The following is a 21,506-nucleotide window of genomic DNA, read 5'->3' on the forward strand; positions in this document are numbered from 1 at the left end:
GGGATACAATCATGGCACATCGCCTTGCCTCCTTTCATCCTCCTTAAAACCTTCTTGACCTCCGACTCCTGGATTCGCCGCACCAAACGCCTCCTAGTATCCTCAAAGGAGTCGTCCAGATCAATGGTAGAGCTCTCACTCTCCCCATTGAGCAGCTTGTCAAAGTACTCCCGCCATCTATGCTTAATCTCCTCGTTCTTCACCAAGAGTTGCTCTGCTCCGTCCTTGATGCACTTGATTTGGTCAACATCCCTCGTCTTCCTCTCTCGCATCTTGGCCATCTTATAGATGTCCCTTTCGCCTTCCTTTGTGTTTAACCGTTGGTAGAGGTCCTCATACGCCCGACCACTTGCTTCACTCACAGCTTGCTTTGCGACCCTCTTTGACATCTTGTACTTCTCTATGTTGTCTACACTCCTATCCAAATATAAGCGTCTGAAGCAATCTTTCTTCTCCTTAATAGCTTTTTGGGCATCATCGTTCCACCACCAGGTATCTTTAGCTTCTCTTCTACTTCCTCCGGACACTCCAAACTCCTCGGAGGCCACCTTACGTATGCAAGTCGTCATCTTCATCCACATGTTGTCTGCATCACCTCATTCCTCCCAAGGGCCCTCATTAATGACCCTTTCCTTGAACGCCTGAGCTACCTCCCCCTTGAGCTTCCACCGCTTTGTTCTAGCGACTTTGGCACGCTTGTCCAGCTGTACACGAATCCGAAAGCGAAAGTCAACAACCACAAGCTTATGCTGAGGGACAACACTCTCTTCAGGTATCACCTTACAATCTAGGCATGCACGCATGTCTTCTCTTCTCGAGAGGATGAAATCAATCTGACTAGAGTGTTGCCCACTACTGTAAGACACTAGATGTAATTCTCTCTTCTTAAAGAGGGTGTTAGCTACGATCATGTCGTAGGCTAGCGCAAAGCTTAAGACATCTTCTCCTTCTTGATTCTTGATGCCATAGTCAAATCCCCCATGCACCCCTTCAAAACTTGTGCCAGATATGCCCACGTGGCCATTAAGGTCTCCTCCTGTGAAGAGCATCTTGCCAATTGATACACTCCTAACCATGTCTGTCAAGCCTTCCGAGAACTCCCTCTTGATGTTTTCATTGTGGCCTACTTGCGGGGCATATGCGCTGCTAACATTGAGAACTAAGTCCCCAACTACCAGCTTGATCAGGATAATCCGGTCCCCACGTCTCATGACATCTACCACTCCATACTTGAGGCCATTGCTGATCAAGATGCCTACTCCATTTTTGTTTGCAACCGTCCCCGTGTACCACAAGCTTGAACCCGGTACCCTCCACCTCCTTCGCCTTCTGTCCCCTCCATTTGGCATCTTCGAAGCAAAGGATATCAACGCCTCTCCTCATCGTTGTATCAACTACCTCCTGAAGCTTACGTGTCAGAAACCCTATGTTCCAGCTACCTAAGTGAATCCTCATAGGCTCAGCTAGTTTCCTTGCCCTTCGCACTCGTCGAGTCAAATGCGAAGACCCTTGCTCATTTTCCACTACACCCGGGCGCCGATGTAGCGCGTCGCTAAGGATGCGACGACTCGATCCTTGCTCACTTTCCACCGTATCCAGATCACGATACGGCACGCCACCTGGGCGTGCCGGCCCGGTCCTTGCCCATTTTCCACCATACCGAGGTTCTGTGGCGCGTCGCTCAGAGGGTTACGCCCCAACGAAAGTCTTTTGGTTTTCATCTCTATAAGGGTGGCTAAGTTTTCACGTTGGTTCGCCAAGCCTATCACAACCCTCCTCCTTTATCCAGGTTTGGGACCGGCTATGTTGAAACAACATAGGCGAAGTTCTGCAAATAAACATGCCTACAAATTGTACCTGTTTGATGATTGTACATGCATCTCCACAGGAAGTAGCTTTGCTTTGCACACAATTATCACTAAGAGTAGGAAGAGAGCAAATTTCAAATTTTAAATCTAGGGATATTCTGATCGGTTGGTTGAAGGCAATACATTGTCCGTAATAGGTACCGTAAATATGGCATGACCAACCAGCTAATTTGCGTTATACCTGGTAAAAATCAAGTTGTGTCAGGCTGTCCAAACAATGCATGTAATCTACAGATTGACATCACAAATGTATACTCCCTCCGTTTTTAAATATAAGTCTTTTTTGAAATGTCAATGCAAACTACAATTTAAAATACTTATATTTAAAACGGAGGGTCTGGTAAAAATCAAGTTGTGTCAGGCTGTCCAAACAATGCATGTAATCTACAGATTGACATCACAAATGTATACTCCCTCCGTTTTTAAATATAAGTCTTTTTTGAAATGTCAATGCAAACTACAATTTAAAATACTTATATTTAAAACGGAGGGTGTAGCTGACAAGCCAAGGTGACTGAGACCAATACCGGAATTGGCATGCCTTTGCAGCACCAACAGCACATGAGGATCAATGGACCATGCATGCATTACGAACAGCAGGATCAACTCACGGGGAAAAGTAGGATTTTCTTTTCTCAAACTCTAATGGTATGATTGAGGCATGCTAAATGTTACTCTCCCCATCCTAAAATTTTTGTCTTAAATTTGTATAGAAATGAATATATCTAAATACTAAAATGTGACTCGATACATTCATATTTAGACAAATCCAAGACAATTTTTTTGAAACGGAGGAAGTACTCGGTTATCAAGAACGATACATTCGCATGGCGGCCCTCAGCCAACGGTAATCTACTGCTCCCTCTCTGGCTACCAGGCGTTCTTCTATGGCCAGGGGTACACTCACTACGCCAAATCCCTCTGGTCAAACATTGCACCTCTGAGGCCTCGTCCGGTTACACCTTTTCAGAAGGATTGAAGGGGATTGGAATGGATTTTGACTTGTAGGAGATTACATCCACCTTAATCCCTGTCAAACCCCCTCTAAATCCATGTCAACCCAACAAAGCCTGAAGGAGAAATTCTTCACGCGGCTTCTGCTGCGGAACAGATTTTGGACAGCATACCGATAAGAGAGAAGGGGTCTTCAGGGGCATCATGCATGAATCCATGGATCACCTCATGGTTCAGTGCCCCCTTGCGAGGGATGTGCGGTTTCAGTTACTTGGCGTCCAAGGTGCGCAGACTTCGATACAAAATTGCCATTGTGGTGGAATCTCATGTCATAGCATCATGGAGAACATGTTTACAATTCCTTGTTTCAACTCCGACGATCTCAATGTTGCGGAGCAAACTAGAAATTTGACGGCACAGATTGCAAACATCAAACAGAACAGAGCAAATGGAATATCACTTCAACACTCGTCGCTCTTCTGCTGCCACAAATGATTTATCAAATTACTCTAACCCTATAAGCAACTATTTTGGACCAACAAGGGACATAAAGTATAGGCGAGGAAACTCTAACCGTATCAGCAAGGAACATATTGTCTCCCGTGACTGTATACTGTTTCATCGTGATGTATTATGTATTCCCTCTGTTTCTAAACATAAGTTTTTTCAGAGGTTCCATTAGAAGATTACATACGGATGTATATAGACATATTTTAGAATGTAGATTCATTCATTTTGTTTCGTATGTAGTCTTCTAGTAAAATCTCTAAAAAGACATATATTTAGGAACGGAGGGAGTACAACAAGATAAGATACTTCACACAAGAAAACTACTTCCTCTGTTTCTAAATATAAGTCCTTTTAAAAATTCCACTAGGGACTACATACGAAGCAAAATGAATGAACCTACACTTTAAAATATGTCTACATAAATCCGTACTAGTGAAATCTCTAAAAAGACTTATATTTAGAAACGGAGGGAGTACATGAGTCTCTGGGGTAAATATTACTATAAACAAACAGGGGTCAATGTTTGTAAAGTCTAATAGCAAACGTGCAATGCACAAATAATAATTTGAGAAATGTAGCATCCTTTTGCTTTGGCAGAGCTGAAGATGATGTGGCTAAATCTCTCCCCTTACAAACAGAAGACCAAACAACATATTTTTTTCAAAAAATTATAGTTGTAATTTACTTTAGGTAGTGATCTCCACAATGTTAATTTAGCACCATGACAGAAACAACCGGAAACTGGTACCTTGCTATATATGGCCTCCAAGAAGTTCCCTTTGTTATACATAATGTTAACTCCTATAGCATCCATGTTCTCTTTACATCAGACTCGAATTTCTTTACGAGTACGCTTCCACAGTTTTCTCCATGGTAAAATTGTCTAGCAGGGAGGGGGGGGGGGGGGGTCTGAACAATCTAGGGCCTATTTAAGTGTGTAATGGGAACTCAATATTTTACAGAACCTGCTTGTTTTGTGCTTTGCCAAAAATTGCCTCTCGTATGTCTCCTTGGATCTGAACAATCTAGGGCCTATGAAGTGTGGAATGGGAACTCAATATTTTACAGAACCTGTTTGTTTTTGTGCTTTGCCAAAAATTGCCTCTCGTATGTCTCCTTGGGTCTGAACAATCTAGGGCCTATGAAGTGTGGAATGGGAACTCAATATTTTACAGAACCTGTTTGTTTTTGTGCTTTGCCAAAAATTGCCTCTGTATCACCAGAGAACAGTGAAAGCTGTTTTGCTAAAGCAAAACCGCAATACATACCATCCACAGCAGCACTTACTATGCCCCCTGCGTAGCCAGCACCTTCCCCAATTGGATATAGCCCTTGCAGTGACGTGCTCTCATATGTCTCCTTGTGTCGTGAAATTTGCAAGGGGGAGCTCGTTCTAGTCTGGAAACAGGCATCAAACATAATAAATAAATGGGAAGGGTGGATGCAGATATAACACTACACAATTGTACCACCAAAGATATAGAAGTCCAGCCACATAACAAAGAAAAGAAAAATATTGAACATAAGTGAACTCATGTAGTGGATATAAGTATATAACAGTTGACATTGCATCTTTTCACGCGCAGAAGTGGCAGATAATTTACACATGTCAATGAATATTAAGGAAAACTGAAAGCATTCTTCTTGATGTTCACAAGTTCCCTAATAACAATCGTCTGAATTAGCTCTGCTTAATGACTTGCATTTGTCTTGGTGCAGTGGTTTCTCTCAAATTTAAAGTCAAGTTAGCGATGGGAGTTGGGAATTATATGGATTAAAGGATTAGCATATAATTTGAGACGAAAATAGTAAAGGCTGAAGGATACAGACAAAATGTTGAAATAAAGACTGGGGGTATATGCAAATATGACAACCAAAGTGGCCAGAGAAGGTTGGATGAAAGGTGATGCAGCCTGGTCAGAGGGAAAGTGCACATCACCAATAAGTAGGACAGAATCTAGGGACAGCGAATCAAGTAGCTAAAAGCCTACTAGTTGGAATTGCACTATCTAGGCTAGACTATGTACTGGGATCATTTTAAAGTGGAATATGAATGGGCATTCAGGAGAACAACCGAAAAATGCACCTCTTCAGGGTATCATTCAGGAAGGCATTCTCGATTTTGTATACCAAATCTCTAATGTCCTATGACTCTAGCCTAGCTCGGCAGGCCCAAAGAAACTAAAAGTATATACTTTTTCTTCGTTTCATAAACGTTACTCTAATGGATTTACAGCTCAACCTTGGCCCAAATTTAATTAACCAGAAAAGAGAGGTATTAAAATAAATAAAATTCACAGTTGTCTTTGCACAACAGATTCCACCGTTCCAATCTCACTGTCACCAGCTAGTGTAACTGCAGAAACCCAGTGCACCAACAGGCCACCTTGCTAACACCACTTAATTACAATTTTCAAATATACCCTAGTTTTGCAGGCTATTCTGCAGGAAGTACAACTAGATTCATCATTTCCTAAACTCTACTGCAGGCCTAAACTCTGGATTTTCTATTATAATTCAGAGCATGCTCCAATATTCTGTTCTCGCACCTGCCAGTAGCAAAGGTACTATTGCATTGCCCCACACAGGCTGCAACTAACAGCAGACAACTGTTATAGTAAGAGTTAAAGAATTGCAGACCAAAGGCCAGTAGATAAGGATGTTTCTATTAGACTGACCAGCTACCATCGAGTGGTCACGGCGTTGCTGGTACAAGACTAACACTAGACTCTCTGATGTCTAAATACATAGTGTAGGAATTCATCAAGTAAACCGCCATTTTCAAGCAAATGAATCAGTAAGGAAATTCATTCAGCATACCTCTACACCATGAAGTAAGGCCTCACTGGAAATAAAGCCTGGCATCTGGAAATATCAAATTGCAAATGGGTCAGGACAGATGGAAAGTCAAAACTGCAAAATGAAGAAAGAAAATCATAGTTCAAACCTCTTTGTCGATCATCATTATTGATTGTTGTAAAGCTTCAGTTATGTAACGAGGGAATAACTCATGGAGTTTGGATGGACGAACTCCCAGCCTATAGCTTGATGGTGGGAGAGTTGTAACTGAAATAGCTAAACAAAGTAACTAAAAGGAAATGTGTATCATTACTCTAACTGACAAGACTTCTGTATACAGTTAGTACCTGACAATTTGTTACTGATAAAATCTGTGACACACTGTGCAGGGACAACAAAATTCCCTCCCCCCATCATAGCTGCTCTTCTTTCATATTCTCTCTGTTTTCAAAGTGTACAGATAATTCATAAGCTAACAGAAGGGGGAAACTGTCATCAGACTGTAGTACGGATGCAAAAAAATGTTGCTGAGCTCAAACTCTCCTTTCTATCAATGCATCAAGATGCAAGGCTTTTGCGGTTTCTCCAAAAATAGAAGTGCAGCAAACCAGCTAATATTGGAAAAAGTAAAAGAATCAAACATTCGAGAAAACAATTATGTCCTAGTGGATTATTTGTACTTTTGCAATCAAGTGGTTGCCTTCTAGACAATCTTGTACTGCTGAAACCTTTATCGTAGAGTCATTTTAAGGCACATAATCCGGAGGGTCAATGTAGCCAACTGTTCATGGTGATGGCAATGCAATTATTAAGCATTTCAGTAACCTAAGGGGATCGTAACAAGTACCTGGAACTCTACGCCCGCAAGAGAACCATGGGATTGAAATGGTTTAAAATCATGAGATGATACAGTGACCACAAGAGCTGAGTTTGCCCACTTAGACGCTCGCCGTGAGAATGACATACCATTGACACACAATTCCGATGGGTTTGTGCTAGTTAGAACAACCTGCAGGCATGTCTCGGTATTTCAAGAATAGGTTTCTGATACTCCACAATGTATTAAAGAAAGAAAGGTGAATTAAACAACAAGAAAATGACTGACCTGTCCTCCAGGACACATGCAAAACGAATAACAACTGCGGTTTTGATCTACTTGCTCTATATCGTTCTTCACATCTCCTTCACCAATAGACTTCACTATCTTGTAATCTGCTACAGGTATCCGCCCACGCCCTTTATGTACTTCAGCAGCTAATTCAGAATACTGCAAAGGATGACAATGACACATATCACACAGACTGTTTGAATACAATGTGATTATGTGAAAACAATGTACATTTGATTTTCAGCACTGAAATACAGTATCACGATGTGAAATGTGAAATACAGTATCACAATTTGAATACAATGTGAAATGTGATTATGTGAAAACAATGTACAATGAAACTCAGTCCCATGATTTTATCTACTTATCACAATTTGCAAAGGAAATGAATATAAGTTAAAAACCAAAACATAACTTCTTCAGCTTCTGTTCATGTGGCTACTCCTATAATAGAACTTGATGGTTGGAGGGTATTGGAGATACTGGCAGTTTTTGTACTTTTCCATAGTTTATAAATAGATTGCTCCACATGATGCATAGTAATTAACATCCTAAATCTTGATTTATTAGTTTCAGTTTCACCTTTAACAATCACCAATTAGGAGTTCACGAAATTCTGAATGTTAAATTACTGGAAATTAAATATCAACCTTGAAATAAAGCTAAACATTAGGCGAGTATCATTCAGAAAAACGTTGGTGTGAACAAATGGAATATGGCTTACTTGGATGTTGTTTATCAGTTCCTGGGGGTGCTCGATTCTTAAGCCAACCTGTAAGAATAACAACTGTCACATGGACTGAAGAGAAAATAATATACCATACTTTCCTTCATATTATGAAAAAATAAATTAGTGCTTGCAATTGGCAAGGATAACACGGGCAAAAGACATGATGCCACAAGGAGGCGATGTCCAGCCAGTCTGTGGTGCAGTAATCATACAGCCCAAGAACTACATTAGGCCGATTAAATAATAAAAGTAGCCGATTAAAATGCCTAGACTAGCTAGCTTATGTACTAAAAAACACTATTCTACCAATACCTTGTTGTGAACCTGGTTCTAACCAAATAACTATCATAGATAAGACGTGAGAGAGCTAAAAGGGGTGACGGATGCTCCCTCCATTCCATAATGTAGTGCATATAGATTTTTTGAAAAGTCAAACTTCACAAATTTTGACCAAGTTTGTGGAGAAAAACATTTACATCTAAAATGCCAAACATATATCGTTAGATTCATCATAAGATGTAGTTTCATATTTTATATACTTGGTATTGTAGATATAAATAGTTTTTACTATAAACTTGGTCAAAGTTCACAAAGTTTGACTTTTCAAACAATCTTTTTTTCGATAAAACGCAAAAGACTTTGTGTTTCATTGTATTGAAAAGAGGGGAAGACAACCTCCTAGGAGGCTAGTACAAAGGTGTTACAACCAGATCAATGCACGTCCCAGGTGGGTGGCAGGGTGACCCTAAGCCCCTTGGCCCCTGCCTGCGCCCAATTCCTAGACTCGTCCTTGATCGCATCGGCGAGCTCTACTAGCGATGGGGTTACATGGTCGAATACACACGCGTTCCTATGCTTCCAAATCATCCAAGGCACGAGGAGCGCAATCGAGGCCAGCGCTTTGCGGAGCGGGTAAGGCGTGGCGTCGCGAGCGCGTAGCCACCAGTCCTACAGCGAGGCGTCCTGGTCGGGCACAGGTGCCGGTAGTCGCAGCCAGGACATGATCCCGTGCCAAGTCTGCTTCGCGAATGGGCAAGAGAGCAGCAGGTGTTGTATCGTCTCCGGTTCTTGGTCGCAAAGAAGACACCGAGGGTGATGCGTTAGGCCATGTCGAGCAAGGCGCTCCGCAGTCCAACAGCGGTCCTGATTGGCGAGCCAGTGGAAGAACTTGACCTTTGGAGGGGCCCAACCCTTCCAGATCAACTTCCAGGACCGGCAGGTGATCGAACCGTGGAAGGTGGCTAGATAGCCAGACCTGGCTGAGTAGCTGCCGCTGGCTGTCCACTTCCAGGAGAGCGTGTCCGGCTCTGCGGAGAGGGTGATGCGGGACACCAACAGCCAGATCTGGAGATACTGCCCAATCTCCTGGAGGCCAATGGTGCCGTGAATGTCCCTCGCCCAGGCATTGCCGGCTATGGCTTCTGCCACCGTCCGGGCCTTTCTGCGATGATTGGGGATGCACCTGTATAGCGAGGGCGCGTGCTCGCAGATGGAGAGGCCGAGGAGCCATCGGTCCTCCCAGAAGAGCGCAGTCGATCCGTCTCCAATCTGCATGGTGGTGGAGGCATAGAAGAGGCCATACTCCTCGGGGGTGAACTGCAGGTCCAGGCCATGCCATGCGCGGCTAGTGTCCGTCCGTGAGAGCCATAGCCATCGGAGCCGAAGGGCAAGCCCCGTGCGCTCTAGGTCTCAGACACCCAGGCCGCCGTACTCCAGCGGCCGGCATACCCGTCGCCAATTCACGTGGCAGTGGCCATCGTGGGCCGCCTCACGCCCGGCCCAAAGAAACCCACGCTGAATTTTCTCAAGCTGCTTCAGAGTTTTCTTCAGGGGCGCTAGGGCGAGCATCTGGTGGACGGGGATGGCGCTGAGCACAGACTTGACGAGCGCCAGCCGCCCGGCCTTGTTCATGAGCCATGCCTTCCATGATGGGAGGCGGCCGGCCACCTTGTCGACTAGGGGCTGCATCTGAGCCGCGGTGGGGCGGCGCGTGGAGAGGGTGATACCCAGATACGTGATGGGCAGAGCCGCCGTCTGGCAGCCCAGAATCGCCAGTGATTCGGCGATCGACTCATCTCCATGAAGTGCGGTGGCGGAGCTCTTGTCGTAGTTCACGTGCAGGCCAGAGGCGGAGCCGAAGATCCCTAAGATGCCCTTCACAGCGAGGACCTCGTCGGTCGAGGTGTGACAGAACAACATCACATCATCGGCGTAAAGCGAGATAGCCGGGATGTTGCGTCGGGGGTGGAGTCTCCGAAGGATGCCGGCCTGGAGCGCCCGTTGCATGAGGCGGCTGAGCGTGTCGACGGCCAGCACAAAGAGTTGCGGGGATGTCGAGTCACCCTGTCTCAACCCGCGGCGGTGCCAGATCGGGGGTCCCGGCACGCCATTGAGCAAGACGCGGGTGCTAGCCGAGGAGAGGAGGATGGCCAGCCACTCCCGGAACCTCGCTCCGAAGCCATATTGGCGCAGGGCCTCGAAGAGGAAGGGCCAAGATATGGAGTCGAAGGCCCGGGTGAGGTCGAGCTTGAGCATGATCCTCGGCGCGCCCAGTTGGTGCAGTAGCTTGAGGGATTGCCGGACTAGGACGAAGTTGTCGTGGAGTGTACGTCCGGCGATGAAAGCATTCTGATAGCGGCTCACTAGGCCGTCGAGCATCGGTGCCAAGCGCAGGGAAAGGACCTTCGCGAAGAGCTTAGCCACAATATGTATCAGGCAGATCGGACGGTAGTCGCCGAGCTTGTGAGCATCGGAGCGCTTTGGCAGCAAGGTGAGCAGTGCTTGGTTGAGCCTGTGGAATCCACGCCCTCTCAGCGCATAGAGCTGCTCAAAGACCTCAAGCACGTCATGCTTAATGGTGCGCTCACAGGAACTCCGCGGTAAAGCCGTCCGGCCCCGGTGCCTTATGCGCCGGCATGCGCCGCACAGCCTCCCATATCTCGTCGGGGCTGAACGGCGCCTCTAGGCCTGACAGATCAGCTAGCTGGATGAGGTGCTCAAAGTCCAGCGTGTGGGCACGGTCGGCCGCTGTGCCCAGCAGCCCGTCGAAGTGGGCAAAGGCCGCCTGGGCCATCTCGTCGTGGTCGCTGATCGTCTGCCCATCAACAAGCAAGTTGTACACTCTGTTTTTCTGCCTCCGATAAGTGCATTGCCTGTGGAAGAAGCTCGTGTTCGCGTCGCCGTCCGAGAGGGAGGAAATGCGAGCACGCTGTCGGGCAATCGTGCGCTCAAGCGAAGCCAAGCCCAGGTAGGAAAGCTTGGTCTGCTTGCGCAGCCAATCCTCCGGGGGGGAGAGCGTGCGGGTCTCCATGGCTTGGTCGAAGCGCAGGATAAGCTCGCCGGAGATGGCAAGCTTGTCCCTGATGTTGCCCGTGGACTTGGCGCTCCAGCTCGTGAGGGCGCGGCCCGTAGCCTGCAGTCGCCGTACCAGCCGCCTGAAGGGGTCTGGGTCGGATACCGAGCCCCAGGCCGCGGCAACCGTGTCGTGGAAGCTGTCGAGGCGCATCCAAAACTCATCTATATGCACTACATTATGGAACGGACGGAGTAGTTTATAGAGGAGAAAAATATGTATGCTTGCTTGATTTAACTCTGAGGTATGTGGCACCAAGTTTGGACCTTAAATTCCTAATACAATACAACGTCCTGATATAATATGATATGACTTACTAAATCTATATGCTTCCTCCTTATATTTCCTGGATATTTTCCTAGTTCTACTTCTCCTGTTCTTGTGCCAACTCCTGCTCCTGCCTTTTTTTGCACTCTTGGACTCCTGTGAGCAATCAACGAACTCCAAAAGGTGCAGCCACACCATGTCCCAAGCTGATGCTATCCTTATCTAACACACCCACCTCCTCTTATCCTATTGTTGCTACCGTGAACTTATGCTGACTGGCCTTTTAGCTTTATCTATGTCTTTTTCTTGAACATGCACCAAATTGCACGTTGTATTAGAAGAGCCTTTTGTCTATGCATACGGTGTAAAGGAGAGCCAAATAGGATAAGACAATGTTGTTGACAACTTGGAATAGAAAGCATCTATATAACATGGGAAAAAATTAAATGATCTGGTAGTATTTACTCAGTGGCATGTACATATATTCTCAACCCGAGGCAATTGATCGACAAAGAAAGCAAACTCCATCTAATATATTTATTTTGTTTGGTTTGAAGACCAATTTGCCTCTTATGTAACCTAATATCCAACACAAACATGGTCTTGATTTCTACGATGTGGCTTGTCTACTATCTAACCCTCAAATTATTGACAAGTACTAGTGAAGTAGAAAACTTACAGAAAAATTCTTGGGGGTTATATCTACATTATGCCTCAGAAGCATACTGTATGTGTCACGAGCTGAGTGCCCAACTGCTAACACAACTGCATCAAATGATAGTTTCTGATCAACAGAACCCGGCTGTACATTTGAATCAGAAACCACAACTCCTTTGACCTGCCCGCCTTCCACCATAAGGTCATCTACTCTAGTATTAAATCTTATGGCAACCTGTAAATCAAACATAAAACAGAATAATTGATGCATGAAAGCTTACATAACAAAATAATACCAAAGCTTCGATGAAGACTGCTATGTTCAACTCACGCCCAACTCTCTTAGGTGGTGTCTGAAATTCCGCAACAGAGGAACAAGTTTATCGGTACCCAAGTGAGGTCTCCCATCAATGAGAATGTTTGGAGGGCCTCCGAAATGAACAAGTGTTTTCATCACCTGAAATCCAAGACCCCACGGTATAGCTTAAACACATATAAATGGTCAGTTTTGAACTAGGAAGTCTAGGATATTATGTTATGCAAAAGCTCTTCTTATTTTGATGACTATATATTCAAAACATCAGCAAAAATCTACCATACTATCCATGACCAGTACGGGAGCAACTTACTTGTTACCACCAGAGTCTTGAACTCTGGTAGCCAACAGATACTAAGCTTGCATTATTGCATCAACAATTACAGATAACATATTTTACTCCCTCAGATCCATATTAACTGTCACTGATTTAGTACAAAACTTTGTACTAAATCAGCGACAATTAATATGTTGATTTAGCGATCAAAGGGAGTATAAGAATTTGTAATTCTAGTTCTCAAGCTAAGCATCCATTGAGGCAGAGCAGGAAGATTCTTACAGCCTGAACACCATCAGTGTTTTTCCCTATCCTGGTCACAAGCTTCCCATCACTCCATGTACCTGCACCACCCTGCTATGACTAAGAACAGAAGATCAAGAATTGACAGACTTGAGCTTCTAAGGAACATGGAACAAGGGAATCGTGGTTTGGTCAATCCTTGCAGTTCCATTGTAGGTAATTGATACTTCAAAAAAATAGGCATTGCCCTATATGCCATCAACCCAACTTGCAAAGCTCGTTTCATTAAATAACCCTTTAAAATTCACAATAATGTATGGAAAAGCAGACCTCAAACAATGAAGAACATTAGTTCAGAACAAACATGCATTAGTTAGGTTTTGAATTATTAAATAACTGCAGTAAATAAATGTGAAGATTATTACGCATTTTTTCTGCACCATTCATTTCAAGCAATCTCAGATTATGCCAGACGCATTAATGTCTAAAATATGTCTCTGTACACTTTACAGGTCATATAATTAGGAGGGTGTATTTCTTTGGATGCACTAATCAACCCACCAGCTAATATACCTGATTGGAACATATATCAAAGAAGAAACCCTATGCTATTTTTCATATAGAGCACAGATGTAAAATAGTAAAGCACCTTTCTAAGATACATGTACCTCTAATTTGACGTGGTACATCAATTCCATGTTATCACCTCAACAAAGAGAACTGGCACTAGTATTTGCCGAATGACATGATTGATACTCTTACCATTTACGTTTAACGAAAAGATAGTCATCTACTCCCTCCGTCCCACGGTAAGAGCGTTTTGCAAGCTAACATAGCTTGCAAAACACTCTTATATTGTGGGACGGAGGGAGTATTAGATAACTCACATAATATTGTCAACAACTACCTATATGAATACTGATCAAAGTAACCATGTGGTTGTCCAGTGATGTCTTGGTAGTACAGTACTACAGTAGGAACAGAGTATACCTCGCCAAAGCAAAAGTTGCTTTCTGATTGGAGAATTCGTCTAACTGCTAGTGCACCAATGTCACGCCCTCTTTGCTCAACAGGTTGGCCACGCTCCAATAAGGTAACTTCTGCTCCAAGTTCAGCTAACACAAGGGCAGAAAACAAGCCAGATGGTCCACTTCCTACAATTGCCACCCTTGGTTTCATTCGTGTAGGACTGATTGAGCCATTATTAACAGTATCCCTGATACCATGTTCATCATCGGAATGAACATTAAGCATACTGATCAGATCCGTTGCTACCTTCTCATCGGACATATATTCTACGATTCCAATCTTGGGTTCCAATCTAGCAATAAAATCCCATGTCCTTGGCTCCATGTCCAGAAGCTTCTTAGCATCCACATCAACAGTATAAACAAATTGAGGTTCCTTCAAAATCTGTAAATGTAAAATATGGTTTATGCATTCACAAAGAAATGATTCATATGAGGTGATAACCAATATGCATATTGAAATATAGATTAAAAAGTTCAATCTACTAGAAACACACATGGTCACAGTCGCAACACGTATGAAGCAAAAAAACGTGCAACACAGAACCGTCTACCAAAAAATATTACTACAATTTCAGATGTCATTGAATATAATTAGGATTGGGTAACCACGTAAATAACCAATCACTGCAATAAATAAAATTCACATCAATCGCATATTATTTCAATTTATATGAACATCTATACTGTGAAAATAACTTTAGTATAAAATCCCCAGATCAAATAAGTGTACACCAAAGTATCAGACAACATAAATAGATGAGTAAACTGACAATTTTTATTTGCGCAAATTACAGGGCACTGCAAATCTCTACAGACAATACCACTATACCAGATTATTTTCCAAAATCCTGTAGTTTTCGTAACTAATGTAGTATTAAGCATGAGAAATTAGTTCATTCTAAGGAGATACAAAATGTGTCTAGCAGTGTGACACATGGCGTAACATTACACTCACTGAAAATACTAACTAAGCTAGACAAAAAAAAGGCGTCTAGTATAGAAAACCAGAATCAGCAAAAAAAAATATCATGTATTATACCGCAACACGACAAAAATTAACACCGTAAGACTAATTCTGGCACCCCACAAGATCAAGTTGAATTTAATTTCTCTATATTTGCTAATCAACCTATCACTGAAGATAATTCTACTAAGGATGAATTTGCACTCATTGCTTCGATAGGTATTCCTCCAGCTGACCTGTTGGAGCAGTATTTAATTGAACATGGGAGTTCAATTAATTATGAAGAGAGAACAGAAATTGATGAAGCATATTATTTTCAGCCACAATCTTGAAAGTTAATATTCCACCTGATCCTTTGGGGGTATGCGTATAAATATTTGCAGCTTGGAATGCAAATAAAGACTATTCTCATGGAAAATGTGGCGTTGTCAACAAAAGGATGGTAAATTAACTGGAAGAAGTAAAACGAGCTTACTACATAGGCTTTCTTTTCAACTGCATGAGTATTTTTTGTACCAAGCTTAACCCAGTTTGACTGCATAGTTTTAGCACTTCAAAGAGCAAGCATTTTATGACAACTAAGTTGTCATTCAATATCTATGCAGGAGGAGCAATATTAAATGGGGTAGAGATTATATAAATCCGCTAAGAACCTTCCGTGCATCAAATGACTTGCGGACAACAGAGAAGGCTTCTTCAGGGAGCATAGAAGCAACCTGCACAGGAGAATACATTAGGGGGGATAATAATTATAGAAAAGGTCTAACAGTGACAGCAACATCATGAAACATGAGAACAAGTATATGAAAAAAATGCAACAACAGCAAGCCAGCAGCAATTACAACAAGGGACAGTGTAACATAAGTAACAACAAATGTAAACCACAGTGGGATGGAACTTCAAAGCAAACACATGTTGAAGCCTTGAAGGTATAGCAGGAAATATCATTCGGCGCAACATTTCAAATTGCTCCTTGTAGGCGATCATTTAGATACTAAATTGTGTACACTGTACAGTACATACAACGCTCATCCAGCCAGTTTGCTGATTAACTAGATAAGGTTGCGATCTGGGAACATTGCAGCAGCGCTTTTGATCAATTGCAAACCGTTCATTAAAACAAGTATATTCCTAGAAAGTGAGGGATTCAACCTCAGTTTCCATTAGCATATCACCACGGAAAAGCTGCACCCGATCTCCTTGTGGAATCGTCAATTAAATGGCACGAACTAAGTAAAAAATAAATCGTAAGGCTAGCAAACGCCACCTAAAACCTCCGTTTCAGCAACACCCTGTCGACTCACCTAATAAAATGCTAAAGCCTCGCGAATTTCATGGCATTAAGTCCCCATGTCAGAAAATGCGGTATGTTAGCGTACCGGGAACTTGAGGGCCTTGGCAATGGCCTGGAGGAGCGGCGGGGAGACGCCGAGGAAGTCCTTGCCGGGGTCGTCGCTGGCGGGGACGGCAAGCTTAGAGAGCCGCCAGAAGCCACCCTCCCGGGCCACGCCGCCCTCCTCGGGGGCGGTCTGGCGGAGCTGCTCCTTGTGGCGCCGATCCAGCCGCTTCTTCTCCGACGGGTACCGCCTCTTGCCCGTGCGCCTCGCGCAGCGCACGACGGCGGCGACCGCGCCGCATCGGCGCCGCGGGAACGCGCTCGTCGCGTAGAGGCCGGTGGGGTTCGCGCCCAGTTGGCGGTGGGGAGGCGGGAGGGAGAAGGGTGGGAGCTTGATGCCTGAGACAGTGTGAAGCGCCATGGCGGATGGGGCTGGAGATGGAAGGGGGTTTGTGCCCCTGCGGATAACGTGGGTTTTAGCCCGGTTTACAGGGGTCATTTTATAAGAGGCTACAAAATCCATTTGTTCGATGGGTTTTCATGCGTAATGTCTTTTTCTTTTCGCAAATTCAAACTCAATATCGGCTGCTGCATTTAAAGGTTGGCGAATTCAGGAAGTTGTCGAGGAATAAAATGCAAAGGATGACTGAAGTTCTGAATAGAACTGATGTTTTGCCTGAATTCAGGGCCAGCTGTTTTTGTAATACGCTTATCGAATTGTTTCATTTGAAATGTGCATCTGATAAGGTTATCCAGATTTATTAAAGCTGGCAGGAATAGTTTCCTTCGACCAGAGGTCAATTCGCCTCGGGCGACACATGAACAAGTTTGTTGCGACTATATATGTTCTGGAGAGATAAAACTACATGTATATTTTGTCTGAAAAGTTCCTCAAACAGTATTACATTATAACAACAAGGTTAGAGTACAGCATAAGAACCCGGTTATATCACAGCAGCACAAAAACTGCACTCATAGCCTAAACCTGCAGAACCACATTTAACTCACACCACTTCAAACCTTCGACAAACTTGAATTACCTCAGGCCGAGTGAATAGAAAGCTCTTTCCTTGGTTAGACAACAGCATCAGGTCGTTTTAATCTATCGGCCGTCGGATTTGGCGGGGCCAATAAAGCTGCTTGAGAACCATGACGACACATCGACCCCCATGATTATTTGTTAGTTTACAAGATGAGGACTGGCACTCTTGAAAGGAAGAGTGCAGGAGTATGTGACATATCTGACACCATCAAGGAGAACAACAACAAATATCCTGGAGAGGGACTTCGGTGTCATCCTTGGATCACTGTCGCCATCACCAGCCTCCCTGGGGTCAGCTAGCACGGAAACAACTACCGAAGATGCTGGCTTCTTATCAGGTAACTTGCTGCTTTCAGAAGTTCTGTTAAAAGGCTCTGTGTTGTTCACCGTTTTCCCAGTGAGTGGAATCGCCGCCTCATTGTACATGATCCTCCTATTCTTCAGCTTGCCGTAATAAGCAGGAGCTGGTGTTGGAATCTTTCGAGTAGCATTAACACTTGAGGAGTTCACAGCTGGAGAAGCAGGTATTATGCCACCAGAATTGGTGGCAGCGGAAATGTCAAACTGAAATACCTCGCTGCACATTCCAGAATTTAGGATAGGGCCTGAAAAGTGTTGCATCAGAACTAGAGTAAGCGACAGTGCATTTAACACTCCAGGAGTATCAATAGAAAACTCAGTTAGTTTTCTGTAGGAGATTACTTCATCACATCAACAAAAGCAAAGAATAATTATTCCAATAACAAACTTGGCAACACCACAAAAAATAAGGCACATGAGTTCAGACTAGTTTTCCTACAAGCTAGTGAAGATTTTAGCAGAGTTATCACTTTTCCAAGAAAAGACAATGTTGCAGTAAAGTATTTGGAAAACCGAATTGAAGTTGTCAAAAATCAGTAACATTGCTCAGTCACAAGTCTGGAATATGCTTAAAAGAAACGTACCATGATTCTACTATTTTGCTAGCATAGAGCTGTGAACATAGGTTATACTGACACATAAGTTTTTGTCAGGGATTAAGGCTCTTCACGACAGAGTCTACATGATAATCGCTATATAAAAAGCAACAATATCACTACATTTACTGAGGTCTTTTCTATGTGATTGCTAAAAGGAGGACATAAATAAAGACAGCATTCCCTCGCTAGATGGTTAAAGTGTGATATTTACTTGTTTGAACATTAAATATAGATTTGAGTTCCCATTTCCTAAAAAGTAGAGTGACGTTATTCTTATCTAACATGCATTTTACTTTTCTTAATGGCTCATGGACAATCAGTTCAATCCTTTAGACTTCTATTTTAACTTGGTAATATTATTCTCTGTGGTATTTGGTCTGTCATAAAGTAAGGTAATGTGAGAACCTTCTTGACTAAAATATCACAACATGATGTGTCAATGCAACAGAGAAATGTTAGTTTAGATCATAAATGGAATTCATAGCTGCAGTAACACGATTCACAAAAACCAAGAATACGAGATTTGCAAACAATTGTTCTGCTTACCTGCCATTCCTTCACGGAACCACTGTGGCAATGGTCCATCTACTGGGGATTTCTCTTGTGGGTTCATATTATTTCCAGGCAGTGACAGATGACGAGCTATGGCTGTACTAGTCTCTTTGTGATCTATACCTGACTGGCCACTGTTTTGTTTTGAAGTCCCATGTGCTACCGCTTTCTCACTTGCAAGTACAGAATGAATAATCAGATTGCCATTGATCTTCACATGTTTTCCATTCCTTGGCACATACAACAAAGCAGGCAGGGTCTCACTTGAGTTAAGCACAGGTTGATGCTTCTGGTCAGCACTGTCATCAGTCCCCATCATCATTCCAGAATCAACACCAGTCATGTCACTATTATTTGGACCTCCCTTAGGTACTTTACCCTGGTTATTGACACTCACTACCCTATCATGAGGCTGACCAAAATTCCTAAACATTGCACTGTCGCTCCCCCCACTCAATCCAAAATTGTGATTGAACCCTGGAACAAAAGCACCAAAGAGGAGCATAACAAGCATCAAACTGAGAAGGCTAACACTTGCCACCTTCTTGGTCTTGGTCTTGGTCTTACTCTTGCTGTCCACAGCCTTCTTGTTGTCTGGTTTCTTTGTAGCCTTGGTTGCAGCTACTGGCTGCTGCGTCTTTAGCCGAGGAATTGGTACAAGAGGGACATGGGAACCATGAGGCCGCAGGGCATACCCAGGCACCCAAGGGAAATGCATGCCGGGCATTGCTCCCGGTGGATACATCCCAGGAGGTGGGCAATTCCCGCCGCCGTTACCGAGTTGCTGCCGCAGTGTTGCATTCTCCGCCACAATGAAGGAGATCTTAGAATTGAGGTCGTTTATGACCGAGTTCATTGACTTGACCTTCTCCTCCAGCTCCTCGACATAGCGCTTCTTCCTCTGCCGCGACAGCTGCGCGCTCTCGCGGTTCCGTATCAGCCGCGCCGCCCGCCTCGTGTCCTCCCCCTCGCCGACGGGGCCGCCCTCGTCGGAGTCCGCGGCGGCCCGCGAGGCCGACGCGGAAGGAGAAACCTCACCGTCCCCGGATCGGCGGCACTTGGCCGCCTCCGAGCTGGGCGCGGGGCTCGCCGGCTTCCGCTTCAGGCTCCAGTTAGGGGCGCCGCTGCTCTTCCCCTCGTCCGAGTCCTCGTGCTTGACCTCGCAGCTGCCGTCGGCGACGGCGGAGCCGGTGCCGGAGGCGGCGGGGGAGGACGAGGAGGCGGTGGGGCCGGATCCGGCGGCGGAGTCGCTCCGGTCGGGGGAGCGGAGGAGGAAATCCTCGACGGAGAAATCAGCGGGCAGGTCGAAGTCGAGGTCGTCGCAGTCGCCGGCGGGGCCGAGGCCGAAATTCCCGAGCGGCAGGCCGTGGTCGTCCGCGAGGTGGAGGTCCGGGTCGAAGAGGCCGGGCGGGTAGTGGCGGAGGTCGAAGTGGGAGGAGGGGTCGAGGAGGGCCGGCTCCGCCATGGCCGCGTCTCGCGGAGGGTTCAGCTCTTCAGCCTAGGGTTTTGGGCGGCATCCATCCATGGAGGCGCAGGCGCGGACGGAACGGGGGGGAGGAGTGGTGTGGTGTAGGAATTTGGAATTCGGAAACTCGGGGCGGTGCGGAGTGGACGGAGTCGGGTGTTGACGAGCCCGCGCCTCGTGCTCGACTGCTCGTGACGTGCGGATGGATCCTGTTTTTCCCCCGCCCGTGGAATTCCACACGCGGTCCGTGGCGAAAGGGACCCGCCCCGTCCTGGTCCCGCGTGTCATGGGGGGTGGAGAGCGCCACGGCCGGTGCGGCTGCGTGGCTGTGCGGGGCGGGGGGGTAGCTAGATCTAGGATTGCCGTTCGGGTGGGGTGCTAAAAGCGGCAGCCCGACGTGAGTAACGCCGAAGTTAAGGCGGCCCGGGACGGCGTGCGCTGACGTGTGGGGCCGTGGGCCCGCCGTGCCAGGTGCGGCGTGTGAGGGTGGCGATGAGTGCGGTGTGGAGAGGGCTTTGCCTGGGAAGGTTCTGGTTCTGGTTGGTGGTGCAGGAGATGTGGCTGCTCTGGATAAGTAATTCCGGATGTGCTTTGTTTTATTCAGCTGGTTTTTGCATAAAGCACCCTCTTGTGTTACTAGCTTACTTTCAGCTCCGTCCTTTGCAGGCACAACGGTGTGCGTAACACGTGCCTTCATCATTTTTGACGTGAGCTTTCCGTTGCGTAGAAGCAAGACAAAGAGTGAGGAAAGGAAAGGATAGGATGGCCTAAGCTAGAACGGAAATGCAATCGTCGTACAGGCGCCTCTAGCCTATCTTTCTGTTTGCTCGTTTGTTTGTTTTCGACCAGACTGTGATATTTATCATGACTAAATTAGTTACTCCTCTAGAGTACAAGAGAAACACAGGTCCCGGCTTTCTGTTGGTGCGCACCTCTAGAGTTTCGGCTCTTTTTTTTTGGAAAAGAAAAAATTTAGTCTATTCATTATATCTCTCTCTAATAATAAAGCAAATACGGTTTCTGATCGTCCGTTGTGGCATTTTTACGAAAAAAAATCCCTCCATATTCAGTTAATC

At 45.1% G+C, this 21,506-nt stretch overlaps 2 protein-coding genes across 3 annotated transcripts; both read right to left on the reverse strand.

The window, feature by feature from the left end:
• Positions 1–4,270: 4,270 nt before the first annotated feature.
• LOC123442520 (uncharacterized protein Cbei_0202) lies at positions 4,271–16,878 on the reverse strand. Of its 2 annotated transcripts, XM_045118598.1 has the most exons (14): positions 16,456–16,878; positions 15,730–15,792; positions 14,072–14,494; positions 13,121–13,192; positions 12,577–12,702; positions 12,268–12,480; positions 7,964–8,011; positions 7,237–7,398; positions 6,979–7,140; positions 6,479–6,572; positions 6,280–6,398; positions 6,153–6,197; positions 4,542–4,730; positions 4,271–4,434 (listed from the first exon to the last, which is right to left on the reverse strand). In XM_045118598.1, exons 1-14 carry the CDS (start codon positions 16,831–16,833, stop codon positions 4,387–4,389), a joined length of 2,142 nt encoding a protein of 713 aa, XP_044974533.1. In that variant the 5' UTR covers positions 16,834–16,878; the 3' UTR covers positions 4,271–4,386. The 2 variants fall into 2 exon arrangements, with proteins under 2 accessions (XP_044974533.1, XP_044974525.1); XM_045118590.1 differs by having other exon boundaries at positions 4,271–4,730.
• Positions 16,879–17,261: 383 nt separating this feature from the next.
• Positions 17,262–20,597, reverse strand: LOC123442537 (bZIP transcription factor 39-like). The gene is made up of 2 exons (XM_045118608.1): positions 18,960–20,597; positions 17,262–18,059 (listed from the first exon to the last, which is right to left on the reverse strand). The coding sequence occupies exons 1-2, from the start codon at positions 20,428–20,430 to the stop codon at positions 17,593–17,595; spliced, it is 1,938 nt and encodes a 645-aa protein (XP_044974543.1). The 5' UTR covers positions 20,431–20,597; the 3' UTR covers positions 17,262–17,592.
• Positions 20,598–21,506: the final 909 nt, after the last annotated feature.

The sequence above is a fragment of the Hordeum vulgare genome, chromosome 1H (genome assembly GCF_904849725.1).
Source record: "Hordeum vulgare subsp. vulgare chromosome 1H, MorexV3_pseudomolecules_assembly, whole genome shotgun sequence".
NCBI classification, from domain to species: Eukaryota; Viridiplantae; Streptophyta; class Magnoliopsida; order Poales; family Poaceae; genus Hordeum; species Hordeum vulgare.

Bases quoted from the DNA above. Each gene is read 5' to 3' on its own strand.
- LOC123442520 (XM_045118598.1), bottom strand. From the start codon at position 16,833: ATGGCGCTTCACACTGTCTCAGGCATCAAGCTCCCACCCTTCTCCCTC. The intron at 6,198-6,279 runs GTTTGAACTATG...TGATATTTCCAG, and splicing joins TAATGATGATCGACAAAGAG to ATGCCAGGCTTTATTTCCAG. The intron at 4,731-6,152 runs GTATGCTGAATG...GCCTGTTTCCAG, and splicing joins CCTTACTTCATGGTGTAGAG to ACTAGAACGAGCTCCCCCTT.
- LOC123442537 (XM_045118608.1), bottom strand. From the start codon at position 20,430: ATGGCGGAGCCGGCCCTCCTCGACCCCTCCTCCCACTTCGACCTCCGC. The intron at 18,060-18,959 runs GTAAGCAGAACA...AACACTTTTCAG, and splicing joins GTTCCGTGAAGGAATGGCAG to GCCCTATCCTAAATTCTGGA.